At 33.9% G+C, this 18,418-nt stretch overlaps 1 protein-coding gene across 3 annotated transcripts in view; it reads right to left on the bottom strand.

Annotated features, from left to right (window-relative positions):
* Positions 1 to 18,418, bottom strand: part of LOC117210989 (thyroid receptor-interacting protein 11-like) — a 45,090-nt gene that overhangs the window by 1,646 nt on the left and 25,026 nt on the right. For all 3 annotated transcript variants that reach the window (XM_033454501.1, XM_033454502.1, XM_033454503.1), the window contains 6 exons: positions 7,445 to 7,612; positions 6,772 to 6,879; positions 5,697 to 6,105; positions 2,859 to 5,582; positions 2,600 to 2,703; positions 2,401 to 2,500 (listed from right to left, as the gene is read on the bottom strand). In XM_033454501.1, the coding sequence (XP_033310392.1) occupies positions 2,401 to 2,500; positions 2,600 to 2,703; positions 2,859 to 5,582; positions 5,697 to 6,105; positions 6,772 to 6,879; positions 7,445 to 7,612 (3,613 nt within the window). The remainder of the gene's footprint in view (positions 1 to 2,400; positions 2,501 to 2,599; positions 2,704 to 2,858; positions 5,583 to 5,696; positions 6,106 to 6,771; positions 6,880 to 7,444; positions 7,613 to 18,418) is intronic.

Genomic DNA, 18,418 nt, shown 5'->3' with positions numbered 1-18,418 from the left:
TTGGATGTTTCATTTCTAGTCATGTGCATTCCAGCGTTGTAAAGTTGGCGGATTTGGAGGTTGAAAAGACATGAGCGTAAGTATAACACAAGTACTGGTTGTCTGAATATCACACCAGTACCTGATGTAATACTCACACCCATGTCTTAGTTGCTCATGCTGCATTCTTCATTTATCATGCCATACTAGCAAACTATGACGCATGCCACTAGAAGAAAGCTATATTAATATAATAAGTACTTTAGTATGTTACAATACATTACATTAAAGTACAATAGCTATTCTAATATGATTTCATTATAATTCTTTATAAATAAATGATCGTGTACTTTATTTTACAAATTAATATAATTTGCAATGGCTACATTAATTTTACCTCTGGCAGTTTACTTTGACAAAAATTAAATAAATTACAATTCTAATAGTATTAATGATTAAAGGTAAAATAAAGATATGTAGGTCATAGATAGTGAAAACCTTTAACTACATTTTTTCATCCTTGTAGGATAATGGTAACGGGTGGGAAACCCCACGAGGTAATATGAGCTTTTACAATTCACACGCTCACAGTTACCGCATGAGATTACCCACACTGACGCTACCAAACTTTATGTTTATATAGATTTGTTTATGTATTACGTATTATTTCAACATATGTACATGTATGACTAAATGTCTTAATTTATTTGTGATGTATTTGAGTGCTAAACTTAACTTTCAAGCTACAGAGGCTACTCTTTCAAGCTACAATACGTAGTTCACTTGTATTTCGTTTACAGATTATAGTTATAGCTTACAGATTATAGTTACAGATTACAGTTATAAAAATACATATATCATCATACATTACTACTATTACTTAGTGTGATGGTTGCAGTAGTATTGTAAATTCATGGTCATTAGTATTGTTCTTAAGAATTAAGAGATTACAATATTATACAACTCTCATACTATGTGTGCACCAACATTCCAGTTGTATAAATTGAAAAAATAAATTAACTATCGAATGTGGATGTAATGTATATATAAAAAGAGTATTTAACAATATTGATATAGTCCTCGATGATATAAACAAAAAATTATATCATAAATTAGATTAGAAAATATAATTTACACATAAATGAAAAGAAACCATACAACAAATTTTTTTATTTTTGTGCCCTTGCTATCTAACAATATTTTATATGTTAGTATATAGGAATTTATAAGTAGAAAAACAGGAGAAGGTACCAGCACCAGTGGCAATGCATGAGCCAACGAAGATGTGATTTAGTGCGCTAAGGCGATCGTCCAGTTCGTAGCCGGATACCAGCAAGAATCCTGGGCTATTGTCAAAATCCCAGAATTACCAGCTGATATTTGACTACATCACCGGATTGTTTACGTGTTTGCTTTTTGCAGATTAGTCACAGGTCACATTCAAACTGATGATAATAGAGTGGGATTTAACCATTTCACCAGTGCATAAATTATAATTAGAACATGTGTGATATTTTGTGTATAGGCAAGCTATTATGGCACCAAATTCTTATGCATAAAAAAAATCGCATGTGCTTTTCTACTTTATGTTGAAACGGGATTTTAAGGATCAATATACATATTGTTGATCAAATGCATTATACCGATACTTTAGTCCAATATTAACACTTTTTGTATTCTTCATTGCATATGGTCAGTAATGATACACAATTTGTGCGATTATATATTTATTATTTTGCATATTAGTAAAAAGTTAGAACATGCTAGAAAATATTTATAAATTTAATCTAGGTACAATACAGTTCGTAAAATCTAAATTATATGAGATTAATTCATCTAAAAAATTTAAATGTAAGCATATTTTAAAGTGTAAATAAAAATAAAATACTTCATATAAAAAAATTAATATGAAAATTAGGGAATTATTCTCAATACTTCAATTTATTCTCAATATTTAGCATTGATGTTACATAGCAATATATATTGCAAATTTTAATAATTAAATAATACCAAGCTTTATTCTACCTAAGAAATTTAGATATTTAATTATAATACATTGAGTTTCTTGATACTTGAAACTTTATTTTGTAAATTACATTAAAAACCACATGTAAAAATCCCGAATATTTATAATCCACACCAAAGAAGCACATGTGCATATTATTTCCTCACATTTAACAATAATTTTTGAAAACTATATTATCTAACATATCTCAAAATTAATTGCGTTGAATGTATGTATTGATATTTTGTGAATTTGGAAATATGAATTTTCTTTATGAACGTATAAAAATTGTGTAAATTTGCTATCGATAAATAATGATTGAAGAATTAATTGAAAAAAATTCTAATCATGCAAAATATAAAAGAAACAAGATGCAGGCAAAGGTAATATTTTGTAGTAATAATAGAATCGAGTACCTTCTTGGTTTAGCTGTTCGATTCGTTCTGTTTTTTTATCGAGTTGTTCGCTTAATCTGGATGCTGCTTGTAAGCATTCTTTAGCTTCAGCTAATTGTTCCTATTAACAATTATTAAAAAAATTATATATTTCCCTATTAACTATTAGATAAGCAATTTTTTAATATTTATGTATAAACATACAATTATATAAGTATACCTTAAGAATTGTGACATCATTGGCCAACTCTTCTTGTTTTTTATGGGATTCGATTAGTTTAGATTGAATTCTCTCAGTTGCCGCTATGATATCTTTTTCCTTATCTAAAAATTGTAAATGAAAATTATTAATTATAAAATTAATAATTAAATAAAATTAATAATAATAATGGCAACAACAACACTAACAACAACGATAATAATCGATAATTTCGTATAAGACACGTTGTGTACAGAGATTATGAAATATTTTAAGTTACCTCGTTGGAATTGTTCCAAGACTATCTGTAAATTAGTTAAGGACGTAGTCTGTGATAAGATCTTATTTTCAGCGATAGCTAACTTATTTTGTATATCATCCCTTTGTTGAACAATCAACGCCATTTGTTGTTGTAACGTTTCCACTTGCTGATTTGCTCTTATACTCGCGGACGTGTACGCGTTTGAACTGCTCTTCATTTTTTCTTCAGCCTGCTGTAATTTCACTTCTAATTCTTTTCGCGTTTCCTCCGCAAGTAAGGCGTCTTCCGTATAGCTTGATTCCATTTCAACCAAATGTGCTCGTAGCCTTTCTAACTCCTTTGCGGCGTTCGCTTCTTTGCCTTGGCTTTCGCTAAGTTGATTCTGTAGCATTCTATTGTTCGATTGCTCTTGAATTAGAGCTGCTTCCAACGCGTTACATTTCTCATTAAGAATCGCAATTTCCGTTGTTTGCGTTGAGTGTTCGACGATCCCGCAAGTTTCTTTGCTGTTCGATTCTTCGGCATTTCTCAAACGTTGTTCGACTGCCCGCAGTTCATGCTGCAGAGTAGCTATGTCCTTTAATTCAGAGACATTTAAGTCTTTCTCTGTTAGCAAGTTCTGACCTCGCGATGTTTGTTCGTTCAAGAGGTGCGTCAACCTTTGAATTTCGTCATGATATTGCACATTTTCATTGTGTTTGATGGTTACAAGTTTCACAAGTTCGTCCCTTTCGTTCTTTATAGTCGCAAAATCGAGTGTTTCCGTATCAGTCTTTGCAAGATAGAGTGCGCTTTTCAGGTTATTAATCTCTTCGTCTTTTTCTCTAATAAGATGAGATAGACTTTCTATCGTTTCTTTGGCCATATCAGCTGATTCTGTATTTTCGTCAATTGCCTTTTGTAATTTCTTTTGCGAATTGATGATTTCTGCCATTAATTTACTGTTGTCATCCTTCAAAGTATCATTTTCTCGTATCTTTTCCTCTAAAATAGCTGTAATTTGTTGCTTTTCCTTATCATAGACATTTTCATTTATACGATTTAATAACTCTTTTTTCTCCGCTTGTAGATATGCAATATTATGCTCCAACTTGATACAGCTATCCCTGGCTACTTCGTATCTCGTTTTTAAAGTTTCATTTTCTTCGGCAACGGTGGCGAAACTCTCTTGTAATTTTATCAATTCCCTCTCTTTCAAACGTAATGTTTCTATTTTATTCTCCATTTGAGCATAATCGTTCTGCAAGGAACAAAATTTTTCAGTTAACTCGCTAAGCTCTAATTCACTCTTTAATTCTTCGCGTTTCTTTATTTCGTTTTGCAAATTTTCTTTTTCCAATTGAAGCTTCTCGGTCGTTTTCTTCATCGACAAAAATTCACTGTTTAATTCTACGTACCTTTCTTCCGATTCTCGTAATCGTTCCCTAATTTCATTTATCACTTTTTCATTATTCGCCACTTTTTCTTTCAATTCCGTCTGTTCTTGCTCTAACAAAGATTTTTCCATGTTTACCAAGTCTAATTTATCGTTGGACTCGTCTTGAATGGCAGTTAACTGTTCCAACCAGGAAATCTTTTCTTTCGTTAAACTTTCGTTCTCTTGACTCATCTTCGCTATGTAACTTTCTTTCAACTCTATTTGGTTGAACGCTTCGTCCAATTCTTTTCTCATGTTTAATATGTCGTAGTCTAAGTCATCTTTCTCGTGATTAGCTTTGGCTAATTGTTCCTGAAGGTCTTTTAACGTATCGTTATTCCCTGTCTCTGAATTACTTTCACGCCACTGCGAGATCTCTATTTCTAACTGTTCATTTTTTCGAAACACTTCCTCGTTTTCCTTTTGAATTTCGTCTCTCATACCTCGCAGAATCGCCAAACTGTTTTCTAATTGTTTTCCATTGGAAACAGACGTTTTCAATTCTCGTCTCACGTTCTCAAGATCGAATTTCAGCTCCTCGACTAATTTGATGTTCTCATCTAAATACTTGCATTTCTCCAATGATATTCTCAGCTGTTCCTGCGTTTCTTTCTCCGTGTTCTCCAATAAATCGATCTTCTTTCGTAACTTGTCATTCTCATCCAATGTCGTATGCAATTTCCGATTCAGATTTTCCATTGTATTAAACGTGTCCTCGATATCTTCTGGAATATTTTCTAATTTTGCTGATTTTCTTGTCCGAGGTGCAGGTGGCGACTGGCCTTGATTCTTTAATCGTGTTTCGTTTGGACAAGTACTTCGTAACATCGCATTTTTCTTTCTTAACGAGTTTTTCTTGCGCAACGCGGAATTTTCTACTTGAAGACGCTTCACCTCCTCGTGCAACCATTCAGTTTCCGATTCCACCACGTCTTTCGTCCATTTCACGTCAATGTACTGCTTCGCCAGAGCCTCGAAAATCGACTCATCCGGTTCTATTTCTACAAAGGAACTCTTCAAAATATTCTTGACCCTCTTGGTTAATTCGTCGACCACATTTCCCTCATACTGCTCGTCGGTCGATTCGTTTTCTTCCATTTCTAGGTCATTTGTTTGGATATGTTTATCTACGCTCTCTAAACTGTTAGTTTGTACGGTATGGTCGACAGTTTCTGCTCGTATCAGCGTGCTGAATTCCACGAGTTTACCTTCCAGTTGGACGACTTTATCTTGAGCCTGGTTGTAGTCTACGTAAAGCTGTTCGTAAGCGTTTTGAAGGCACTGGTGTTTTTTTTCGACCTCTTCCTTGAGGGACAGTAGTTTTTCTAAGGGTTAAAAGGAAAATGAAAAAGACCAATCATTTATTTTATATCAAGTTTTTAAGAAAATAGAAGAAAGTACTAGCATTATCAGATGGAAAGGGTTAAAGACATGCTTACCTATCGATTGTTCATGCTGCTGATCCAATTCTTCTACACTGGCGAATAATCTTTTATTTTCTTCCTGAAGTTCCTCGATTTTCTTGTACAATTCCGATTCTTTGTTGCTTGATACCTTGATAAACTCATCTCGCATGTGGTTCTCCGAACTCACGTCGAAATTAGGCTTCAACGCGGCGGTCTCGTGGCTGACGCTGTTGGGCCTCTTAAACTTCTCATCGAAGTCAGACTTTTCTTGTTTATTAGCCTCGCTATATTTCTCGTTCTCAGTTTCCAGCGCTTTTAGCGCGCCACGAACTAAATCCAGCTTCTCGAGGGAGTTCAATTTGGACAGCACCGTACGGAAATCGTTGATCAACGCTATTTCATCCGATTGCACGCGTCTCGTGTTTTTCTCGGTTTCCCGGCTCTGATTAACATAGTTTTGCTTTTACTGTGTATCGTTCATCATAAAATGTTTTAATACTGTAAAGCAAATTTTTCAAATGTTTTGTGAAACTTTAAACTGAAGAACGCCTCTCTTTATTTTAGGAAAATAATACAAAAATATTTAAGTCTTCGAAAGATTGAATTAACTAGTTAAAAAAAGAAATGTATTATTTTCATTAAGGAGATCTTCACAGCGTAAAAGTGTGTTAGATTTTATTTCACAAAAACTATGAATAGGTACATTTAGCATTTAACTTTAGTATTAACTACAATATTAACAGCTGAAAAAAATAAGTATCTTTGTGCTTGATTTGCTTCATTTGATCAGACTGAGGTCTTCAAATACACCGCATCGTTTAAAATTAAGTAACTCGAAGAATTACATCGCGTTTCGTTTTATTCAGAATGAAACTTCTTATTTTCATAATCATATATTTGTTGCACTAACATGTTAGTAATCTTAAATTCGTCCAATTAAGCACAGTGATTCATTAGGAATGTTTCTTAATCATGCTAACAAACTCGAAGGTCGAAATATATCCTCTAAGTAAAAAAAAATCTAGCTTCCTTGGGTACAGATTTTTCGAAATAAGTTATTTCTTCGTTTTACTTTTACGAGGAATTACTAAGATATATATATACCTACCTTTTCTTCCATTTGTATTATACGGTTCACCATATCTTGCTTTGCTCTTAAGAATTCCGCTTTTTGATGGCCATCGGTGAGTTCATCTTTCAAAGAGGAATTGTTACCCTGGAGTTAACAATTGTAACAGGTTATTTAATATTAACTAATAGGTTTTACTTAATAGGTGAAGTATTCCATGTATCATAAAACAAAATTTCTTAAGATGAAATATTTAAGTGAAATATTACGGGGAATGCTATAGAAAGAGATAGATGTATTCGAACTGTTGACAACGTATTAACATTTATATTGCGCAGTTTAGAAAACGGTAATAGTGAATTAAGTGTATTACGTGGATATCTTAACTAATAAGGTGACAATGATATGATATTGATTGAAGATAACGCGTAATGACATATGTTATCACGTGTATATATGCGCGAAACGGGCGTCGCTACAGAGTTAAAATTAAATGCAATTATCTGAAAACAATTGCAACGGTAATTATCCCGTTTATGTTTAGTGGGACAAAGAAGACAATGCGATTATTAGGTACAGTTAGGAGCAGTTGAAATATTATATATGCAACGAGTGCCGATCAGTTTTGAATCTATTAAATTATCATTTTTCAGAAAAGAAACTTAGTTCAAAATATTTGTTTGTACACAATAGAGGATTTTTCATATCTTACCTTCTGAATACGTTTAAGTTCGATTTCTAAATCTCGTATTTTCAGGGTGGCTTGTGCCAGTTGTTCTTGCAATTGTCGCACGTGATTCCGACTTTTTGAATTTCGATTTTTCGTGGACGGCGGATCCCAAAAAAATACCTCGCCCTCGTCATCGTGATTACTATCGTTCTGAAACAAACAGATCATTAAAATTATAAGGTTTTTATCTTTAGAGTTAACGTTCTGTGAAATAATATATCCATAATTTTTTTAGTGACCTATTGTTACTTATTAGTTCAACCAGAAACGGGTACAGGTTCGTAATAAATAATCCCCTTTTAATCTCACCAACTACGCAACAAAGTATATCGACTATCAGAAATGCTACGCATTTTCCGAACAACCCAATATTTTATACGTATTTATATTATACTTTTCTATCGACGATTGAAGGTTGGTCGCAATTTTATGTTTTATTACGTGAAGTTCCATCATGATAACATTATACAGGAGACACGATCGTGTTGGAGATAGAGCTAAGAAAATTCACGAAGGCCCTGTAGACAGATCCCGATGATTTCAAAAGCATGGCGTGCATTAATGCATCAGCGCATCAGAAAACGCGAGCAACCTCTTCCAATTGAAAATTCATCAAGCAACGTCTTTTGCAACAATTGTTGTGAAAACGAGCGTCTACAAGGGAAAAAAGAGTCGTACACGTCGTTAAGATGGGAAAATATTTACCGGGACGAGTATCGGTAGATACCGCGTTGCAACGCGACGTTTCAGCGACCGAGTCGGATGCGAGTAATTTTCGTCCGGGAGGAAACTCGCGATTATTCCGTTATATCGCGCGAAAAAGGTTATATCGCTTTCCAAACTTGGATCAAGGGAATTTTGAATCTGCTGATTAAATATGACAAATTTTAAATTATCGTATAACGATATTTCGATGGTTAATTCAACTATGTACGTATTATACTTTCGTAAAAAGGTACAGTACACAGTTAAAAGTACGTTCCAGTACATCGTGGTCGCGTGAACGAACTCGCGAGGATCACATGTCTGATTTAAATTGATATTAGTAAGTCTTACACGATTAAAAAGGATATTAATTATCGAAATCGAAAGTATTAAACATCGAAATGTAATTGCAAAGTTGCATTTCAGCAACCAATTCGGATGCATGCAATCTTTGTGGGGAAGAAGCGATTATTCGATCGTATTTCATCCAAAATCTCCTTTTGAATACACGATCAATTAACGCATCGATTTTAATGATTTCATAGGTGAGCTCGATCGATCGAATAGCTACTACCAAAGAAATACATATGAGTTGTGCCACGTTGACGTTCCTTCGCAAGTTTGAGTCGACTCGAAGCAGGATGCGACCGACTGGTAAGCAGCGTATCATTAGTATGTAACTTAGTATTGTTATACACGTTTACATAAGTATTCCGTATGTCGTGAACAATGCAAGTAACATGGCGCCGCTTGGCCGTGGAACCGCGCGGGCGCGAAAGAGGGAAGAAAAAAAATCTAGGGAAAAGGGACCTATGGTGGGGATGGTGTACTTATGCAATCGAAATTATGATCAGTTGCGGTTCTCTTGGAGGAAGAGAAAGAAAACGGCATATTCGGTTTTCAAATTGCTCACACCTGATAGAAAGGATGTCAAGATTTTACGGTGAATTGAGACTTTATAAAAGCCTTGTCATTCCATAGAAATTGCCGAGATTATGTAAACCCTCGTAAACTCTCTCACGTGTTCCGTGTATATTTCGTTTGTTGTTTTTATCCACGTAAAAACCGCCCGACTCCGGGATGAACCGACTCAGGGATATCTCAATTCAATTCAATTCAATTCAATTCAATTCAATTTACTCCACTGTACTGATACAGAAGGGTAAATTGAATTCGTATTGAAACGCCTTGTTTTCTTTTTTTCCTTTTTTTTTTTTTGTCATATGCCATTCCAAATTCGATAGTTTAAAATTTGTTCTATTGTGCATTATGACGTAATTTAGTCGACAGTTAAAGGAAAGGAAAGTTTATCTATAACTGCTACTACAAAAGTAGCTTAAACGTTGTAAAAGTTGAATAGTTTCTGAAAATGTAATGATACAAACTACGAAGGGATTAAAGTGGAATTAATGAAACAGCAGCTTCGTGAATATAAAAGTAATTCAAGAATTTGTCATGAAAGTTCATAATGAGTTGAACTATTAACTCGTTAAAAAAGAGACGACTGTCTCAACTTACAATGCTTCGTGGAATAATTCGTTCATGAAATAATTATCCACTTCAACTGTAAAACAGATTATTGTTTTGAAAACAGAGAATTGTTTTGAAAACGTAAAAATTTATTCGGCCCGAGTCAATAGAGAAATAGCTTTCGCCCGTCAATTGATTCGAAAGTCCGTCGTCATGCATTACCATACTTCTATACAAATTATTCAATGAGCTGTTATTATGGCCACGTATCGTCTTGACAAAAGACTACAAATAGGTTTTTATCCTACCATAAGTTTCCCCATATAAGGGAAAGAAGGGAGGGGACAAGGTGGGAGAGGAGAAAAAGGAAAGATTCACCTTTCGACCTGGCTTCATGCCGTTCAAAGTTCTTTCATCTAAAAGTCAATTCTTTACCTACTCCAAACAGATCGTATGTTTTCTTTTTGTTTCGCATAATACAAGAAGACGCGTCAACGTTCACAGTTCTGTTCTGGCAAAGGCGCATCGCGCGATCGTGCCATCATTTTGGGGAAAAAAATTCTCCAACGTTTAAAATGTATAAAGTCGGTATCTTATAGCGATAAAATGATCGTGAGATGAAATCCAATCCTTTCGTGGATGTAGTGGTCGATGAAATATTATTCCGTATTCCTGAAAATTATCGAAAGTTCGATGTACGAGATTCGAATAGACTTTGAATTCAAAATGTTTCCACGATCGTTTTTTTATGAGGAAACTTAAACGAGAGGAATAAACAAAAGTTCGTTCGTTGATGCATGTGTCGAAGCAGTTTGGTGTCGCATCGTTGCATATTATTCATAGGACCCTTTCAGATATGCGACTGATACCGAAAAGCTTTCGATGCACACTGTCTAAATGCTAATCGATGCACACGCGTTATGCATTTGTCTTTCCAGCCTCCGCTGACATTTTTTTAAGTCGATTCTGTTCGCGATAAACTGTTTTTTGGTCCCGGTGCAGTGTTCGGTAACCTCGGTTTTAGACAGCGAGGAGAAGGAGGAAGTAAGGCATTTAAATAACTTTCCGTTTCCATTCTTTAATTTAAGAACATTCTACTTTTTAAATCATTCTAATGTTAAATTTCTTCCGCTTCTTCGTTTGTATATTTTAGTATTTGCTCCTTGCGCCGCTTATCCATTTTACTATACGAACAAGATATATTTTTTATCACTTTAATATAAAATTGGTATTATATGTCTTAATGATTTGTAAATAAGGAAAAAGGATAGCGAGAGTATGCGGGCGCTTTTCGCGGTCCAAATTCTCCTAATGAATATGAAAGGAGCCTCCGTTAGGTCAGGTCAAGGAATAATGCATCGTTGGCTTGCATATGTATGTGGACTTGCGCGACCAAAGTTTCCTTTTTTTCTTCCAATACGGCCTGTTTATACGTTTATTTCACCTTGAATACTCGATACTTTAGAACTGACACGGAGAAGGTTCGGGATCTCAGGGTCGTACGTCATAAGTCGAACTTAGAGCTCTTCTTGTCTTGCAAATCCTTCTTGAATAGCCTCGATTAACACATTTTTCTTTTATTATGGTAAAGAATCGGGCTTCCAAGGCTGTGTTCACACAAGTTACGAAGATAGTTTGAACAGGGAGCAGCGTTTGTTTGGCGTTTCTTGGGGGAAAATTAGAGGGGAACGAAACAGACACGACGTTGACCACTTCGACGTTGACTGTGCATTTGCATATGCTTCTTTGTATGTCCTATTAATATATGCTTCTTAACCGAACACCACTCTCGTTATCGTAGAGCTTAAAGACATTTGTTTGAATTTTAAAGTTGTCGTCTTTTTGTAGAAATGATGCGACGATGGTATTGATATTTTCTATGTTTCAATTTTCATTTATTTTCATGATTTGTCATAACAACGCGAATATTGCTTGTGATAAGCCGAAGGATTCGAGTCGTCGTCGATGAAACTTTACATAAACTTTTGATAGATGCATTTATGTATCAAAATAGTGTAGTAGCGGTAAATATATTGAAACGAGAAAAAACATATGAAATTCACAAAGAGTCAAAATTGACATCAGAATTTTCTTCGTCAAGAAGTTTTATCTTTCATACATCATATATCACATATTATCTTTCATATAACACGTATCATAGACCTGTGATACAAAGTTTGTAACTACTTTACACGGAGAAAATATATTTTTCAATCCTGATACAGAGTACTCTAATGAAGCATAAAAGATTATAAAGTAACGATCGTAAATGAAAGGTTTGCCTTTACGGAAAGATGTTGCATGTAATTCATTAAAAACGTTCGCGTGTATCATTTGAGAAATAAAAGCGAAGGAAATGAACATGGTATATTGATACGATCGCATGACACTTGCCTCGCGTTACATGCGAAATTATAAGGTACGTGGAAAGAGATCAGTGATATCGTCGATTGAGATCCCAGCTTGATTGAATCGCGGTTGTTATTCAAGTTTTACACCAAGTTTTTATCGATTATTATTTTATCGATTATTTTGCACATGAATCAAATTGTTACAAAAGTAAAGAAAATCAAACTGTGACTAGAAATATGCAAATACGAGAATTCTTTTGCTATACAAAAAGCATACATTATACTACACGCACACAAAGAGCTGAAAATGTAATAATTTTTCGATCTTAACGAATCGTTCACGTTTTTGAAGCAACACACAATAATTTTCTGTATTCCGATATCGTGCTGAGATGGTCGGTATATCTTTACTTTCTACATTTCGACAAAAATAAATGCTATCTGCCCTGCAAGCCTTTGACGGCATGATGTTTGTACGCTTATTAGTGATAGGGATGATAAAGCCAAGTGATGAAATATCTATAAGTTAGCTTGGTTGAGATTTGGTTGGAATTTCACAAATGCATTAACCAGTGAATTTGAAAAGAGATAAAAGATTTACGTTATATACTGTTTGTAATTATTTGTATGATTTCAAAGGTTACTTCCAAAACTAATTCGTGATGAAAGCAGCGTTAATTATTGCAACGCAGAGACCTCTATGCTAATGATAGCGATGAATCTGTTACCTCTTATAATAGAGTCAGAGAGAGTCATACAATTTCTGGGTATCAATAATAATGCAAGCGCTTATAAGAAATACGAAGGGGAATTAAAAATATGTTTGAGTAGTGGAATATATATAATGTTTGTATAGAAGATGAAAAAAGACAGCAAAAGGAGGATTGAAATAGAAGTAATGCATTTATCTGGAGAAATAAACACGATGAAGAAATTATCAGCAAGTAATAAACGTTGCATTTGCCACGCCTTTATGGATAAGGAAATGGAATCTGTGATTAAGCACTTTTATGCGATTATCATTCAATAAATTTCCTCTTTTTTCTTAGGCTATATGAGATAAAGTATGTATGTACAGTATACAGTTAGCAACTATTTGAATGATTGCATTAAGATCGAGATAAAAATAAAACATGTATTTTTCTTTCAAAGTATTTGCTGCGTAGGCTTTTTTATAATTTTTTTGAAATTTTGATAATACGTTATTTAGTACATTATCTAGCCTTATCAGAATGCTTGAAAATCTTAACTCCTTAATCGCGGAAAACCGCTCGTACGAAGTCGTTAAAAAGACTAATATAGTGTGTCAAATGACTGGAAGAATTTTCTTTTGACAAAAATTCAATCTTCGCCTCGTCGTTTCAACGACGTTTGCAAATAAACGTAATGCGGAATATATAACATCGATAATTTCGGCGTCCAAAATGCTGTATATTATAATGTGAAGTTCCTATTATGTCCATTTCTGAATTTTTTGTGCGCTCATAGAAGGTACAGACAGCCAAGATATTTTTTCCTAAAGAGAAAATCTCAAATATACGCGAAGAATACGATCTTTGAGCATCAGCGTGTTCTGTTTTGAAAGATATTGTCACGCTACAAATACCCTCATCTTGTTACAATTTTTAATGTTACAGTTACATTACAATACGTGTCAGCTATAACTTCCAATCTAAGGATGCAGCTGTTAAAAATAAATACGTCAAAGTTGGAAGATATTTAAATTATTAATAATTAATTTTTATTTTAAATTGAAGAACATTTAAATCGTTATTCAAATCTATTTGTTAGCAGGTATGAAACGAAGTTTCATGAAATCACACCATTTTGCAAGTTGCATTGATACATTTTCATATTGAGACGTTGATAATCAGATTCAGGAGATGATTGCGTTGTCAGAATTTGCAGAACTTGTTGCATGCAAACTTTAAGCGAGATTCACACTCCACAATTTGTACAATTCAGTGCAACGTTACATAATTATTCAGATCAAAGTTACAATTTACACAGAAGTGCCATAGCAAAATTTATATACACAGAAATATTTATTGAATTATGCACTCTACCTATCTACAATTACGAATTCTCTGGAGAAATTAATTTCGAGAATTAGAGATTTAGAATCCATATTTTCGTTCTTGATTTTGACAAATTAAAAAGATTACTCGAATTTAAATTTAACAAAGGGCATTAGACACTCAAGTGTTAAAATAAATTCTCAAGTTTTTACCAAAAGTATGAGTCATTCTAATTTTAAGAATGACAAGCTTCGTTATGTGGTAAAACATACAAGAATAGAATTCAGGACATGATGATAAGCAATAAATTGATTACATCACATAGTGGATGTTAATTATGAACTTCATTTCTAATCACGTTCTGGTCCCAGCATTTTCTAGTTCAGACTGAGATTCGATTTCTATAATAAAGCAAAGAAGTAATGAAACAATGCTTATCAGTCAAAAGCAATATATTGACAAATTAATAACCACTTTTGCCTATTTTTGATTGTTTAGAATTAAACCATAGCCACGACGAATAAAGTCTATTTACAACATTAAAAAATATATATTTTTTTATTGTGACGATAAGTACGATCATTTACTCATAAGCAAACTTGGAAGAGAAGGCAAAATCATCCATCGAAGGATTATGAATAATGATACTTCAAATGAAGACTGAAATCTTCTATTATACGGATTGTGGATGTACTTCGAGTACTCCTAAACAGTAATTATAGCCTTGTGCAGATATATGACGTCACAGGACTTCAAACATGGTGACAAGTTGTACGAGTATCGTTAAATAGATATTGAAGTGAATGACGTGTAGCAAGGACAAATGCAACATAATCTGTTCTACAAATAATACTTATTTCTTTTTGCAAAAGTCTAAATAAATTTAATTTCTAATTAACATTTGACATATTACATTGTAAAAAATAAAAAAGTCATAGAGAATAGTTGATTTTGATAAAAAAAAAAAAAGTACATCAGTTCTGCCTGTTTTGAACACAATTTCTTCGAACCATCCTACTTCTAAATGGTTCACGTGTAACCATGTCATCTTATCGAAGTAACGTGGCGAACTATACCCTACAGATACTGATAGTGACCGTGGGAAAGGAAACACTTCTATTACTTACTCATAGAAATGTACGTTATACTAATTTTAATCAGGCAAAATATTTCAATCTTCTAAATTAACCAATTCGTTCGATTTATAGGATCTACACGAGACAAGAAATAAGCATATTCCATTTAACAAATAAGTCGTTCCAGAGTCATAATCGTGTACTTATTTACTCATGTATACGGTAAAATTGTGAAATTCCATGGGACTCGAATGATGCTATAGTTACCAAAAAACAATCGTGACTAACAACGACCAGATAACGTTTAATTGCAATCGATTAGATGTCTTCAACCGATGTTTCTATTTCGACGTTTTGGAATGGAAAACTCGCAGGAGGCGGTTGAACCGCTACGTTTAAACCACGCAGATGCTATACTCGATATTCTAACGCGAGCTATGTCAACACAGACTGTAATAAAACTTGCGTCATACCGTTTGTATGTGTTCACGTGCTTTGTTTTAATTGCAGGGAACTTCATCGCGCAGTTCTTTGCACGAGGCGCAAAATTCTATTCGATAGCGAACGATCAAACGTCAAGACAAGAATCGACAGTTATGAGAATTGTGGTGAGCTAGAAACTTATTATGTTTTCTCTTGGTAATGAAGCATCTTCATTGTCATATATCGACTTAAACAACGTTCAGCAAGTTAAACGAAACTTAAATGAGATGTTATTCAATTGTCAAGCATATTGTCAAGTTCTTATAATTAAATTGCAAATAAAACCATTTGTCGTCATAACGAATCATTCTACATGTTATAACAAGAAAAAGTAAACGAAATAAAAAAATTAAGAATATGTAGCCACGTTTATTCATTCGAGAAAACTCATGAAGCAAAATATCAGGATATGGTTAAGAAAAAGTGTCAGGATGTGATCGTAGGCTTAAAAATCAGAGTCTTTTAGTTACAATACTACAGCCACATTTTGTCGAAGTTCTAATAATTCTCGAAATTTTTATGAATTAAAGACGCAAAATTCAAGGTGGTATGTATCGAAGAACAAAAAGTTTACTTTTAATTACTAATGGTTTTAATAATACCTATCATTTATAATCAGATATAATTATTAACTGCGTCTCTCGTGCGAAGATCAAATAATCAACGCATTTTGTAACATGGATGCAATTATGTAAAATATGTACAAGCTACGCGTAACTGTGTGGCACGGCGCAACGATTGCCCGTTTACATACACATTTCGTTTCATCTCACGTAAATCAATACCAACTCTGGAACACGAGATTTCGTTAATTGTATACTTCGTTCTTCTCTCCCGCTTTTCCTTTCAGCCTATCCAGCAAATGATCCGTTTTGCTTCCGATTTATACTAGCTCTCCTACGTCACGAAATATTCGTCATCGGATTTATCAATAAAAATTACGAACTGTCAAGGAACACAATTTGATTTTGCGAATTGTTCTCGAATTGTTACATCGTTTAGTAATTCAAAATAGGTACTCCCATCAATTTATTCAATGCATCCTTTCCACTTCTCATGTTTTTCGATTGTTCCATTTGAAATGATAAATTGAATCGCTGTATAAAAGTTAATTGGCGAAAATATGGTAGGTGTTGTTTGAATCAAAATTCTCTATCTTTTTACGAGTTTCATATTTGTATCGAATAATTTCGATTGCAAAATAAATTAAACACGATATTGTAAACATGGCAGTTGCTGTATCGAAATATTTAGCCGTTCATATTAAAATTTTCACACTTCACTCGCGTAATATTTTTTCGAAATGCTTACACGTTAGCATCTGCTAGTTATAAACGAAACCAATTGAAAATTAAATTGTGCAATCAATTAATACCGAATGATTATTTCTTACCTCGCGTGATTGGAGTAAAATGCAGGTCGGGGTTAGAAATGGCATTCATTGATTGCTATTGGAGAGGCAATTATCTCTCGCGCAGGATTCGAGTTAGATGAATGTTAATATCAATTCGATTATTTTAGTCGAAAATGGGTTAGTTGAAAATTATAGGCTCCGTGCAATGAACAACTTGTCGATATAATTACGTTTCACTGATTCTAAAATTCTAAAAATTTATATAATTTGGTAAGATATTTTCGAAGCGACATTTCCACAAATAAATATAAAACGATACAATTCCAAATACATAGTAAAAACAGTACAGTAAACAAAATTGATAACAATTATCACAATAACAATAAAAAAACAAAATAACAATAAAAAGGAAATAATAAACTCGAGTGTTCCAAAATTGGTATGAAGTTATGAGCAATTTCACTATCAAAATTGAGACCCGGAAATCAACGTCAGACAGCGAGACACCTCATGGTTGGCAATTATATCGAACAAAAACAAGGGAAAATGGAAAAGAAAGGGAATTACCATCAGAACAGCCGGACAAGCAACGCAAGGAGGTCACGATAAGAAGTGCGTAACCAAAGGTTCCCCCGTTCCCTCCACCTAGATATGTCAGTCCAGTGGACTGAGTCCAGGTATCAGGAATAATGAACGTTCGAGTATTCAGCCACTGGGAGCATTGTTCGCGCTGCAAATATTAACCACAGTCTCGAGTGCAGCTCGCGACATTTCTATCTACCGGTGGTCTTACGCGTAAATTTACAGTAAAAACAACGTTTTCTTCTACAAAAGCGTATGCCTATACACGGGTTGGGTTGAATTCGAACGATCGCGAATCCAGTAAATTGAATTGAAAACTTTGTAACTCGGTTCATTAATCGTTATTCATCTAGACGATTAATTTTCACTTTTCAACAACATCAAATGATCTTCTGAATGAAACGGCTAAAAGAAAGCAGATTGATAACCAAAACTTCTCGGATTATCTCCAAAGTTGCAATTCGGGAATACGCGTATAGGTGCTTAAAATTCCAAATAACTTTTCCAACTTCGGGGAAACGTAAAAATAAAAGGAATGGAAAGTTTAGGTGTATATTATATTATTTATGAAGTTATTATTATAATTGTTAAAGAATGCAGGCTAATGTAAAATTGCCGATGCAGAATAATGTTTAGTGATTCGAACAGGGGCAACATAGCACGAGGATTAATACAAGAATTGCCAGCAGACTCGATAAAAAGCGTGAAATCGCTGAAATTGAAAGGACTAGCGTAAAGCAGATTACAAAATGAAGAGAATTTATACGGCACACAATGCGGGTTGTTACTTTCCTGTTACTCGAAAAACTATTCATACTTAGTGTGCATGCCGAACGAATTAGCACAATGAACGTGCGCCAGCCTGGAACGTAAAAGCGAAAAAATAATTTACAGGAAGAATATTTATCGTAGAACGA

This window comes from Bombus bifarius, unplaced genomic scaffold (assembly GCF_011952205.1).
Source record: "Bombus bifarius isolate JDL3187 unplaced genomic scaffold, Bbif_JDL3187 scf7180000008214, whole genome shotgun sequence".
NCBI classification, from domain to species: domain Eukaryota; kingdom Metazoa; phylum Arthropoda; class Insecta; order Hymenoptera; family Apidae; genus Bombus; species Bombus bifarius.
Note: the sequence above shows the minus strand (reverse complement) of the source record. Positions and strands in the feature narration are given on the sequence as shown.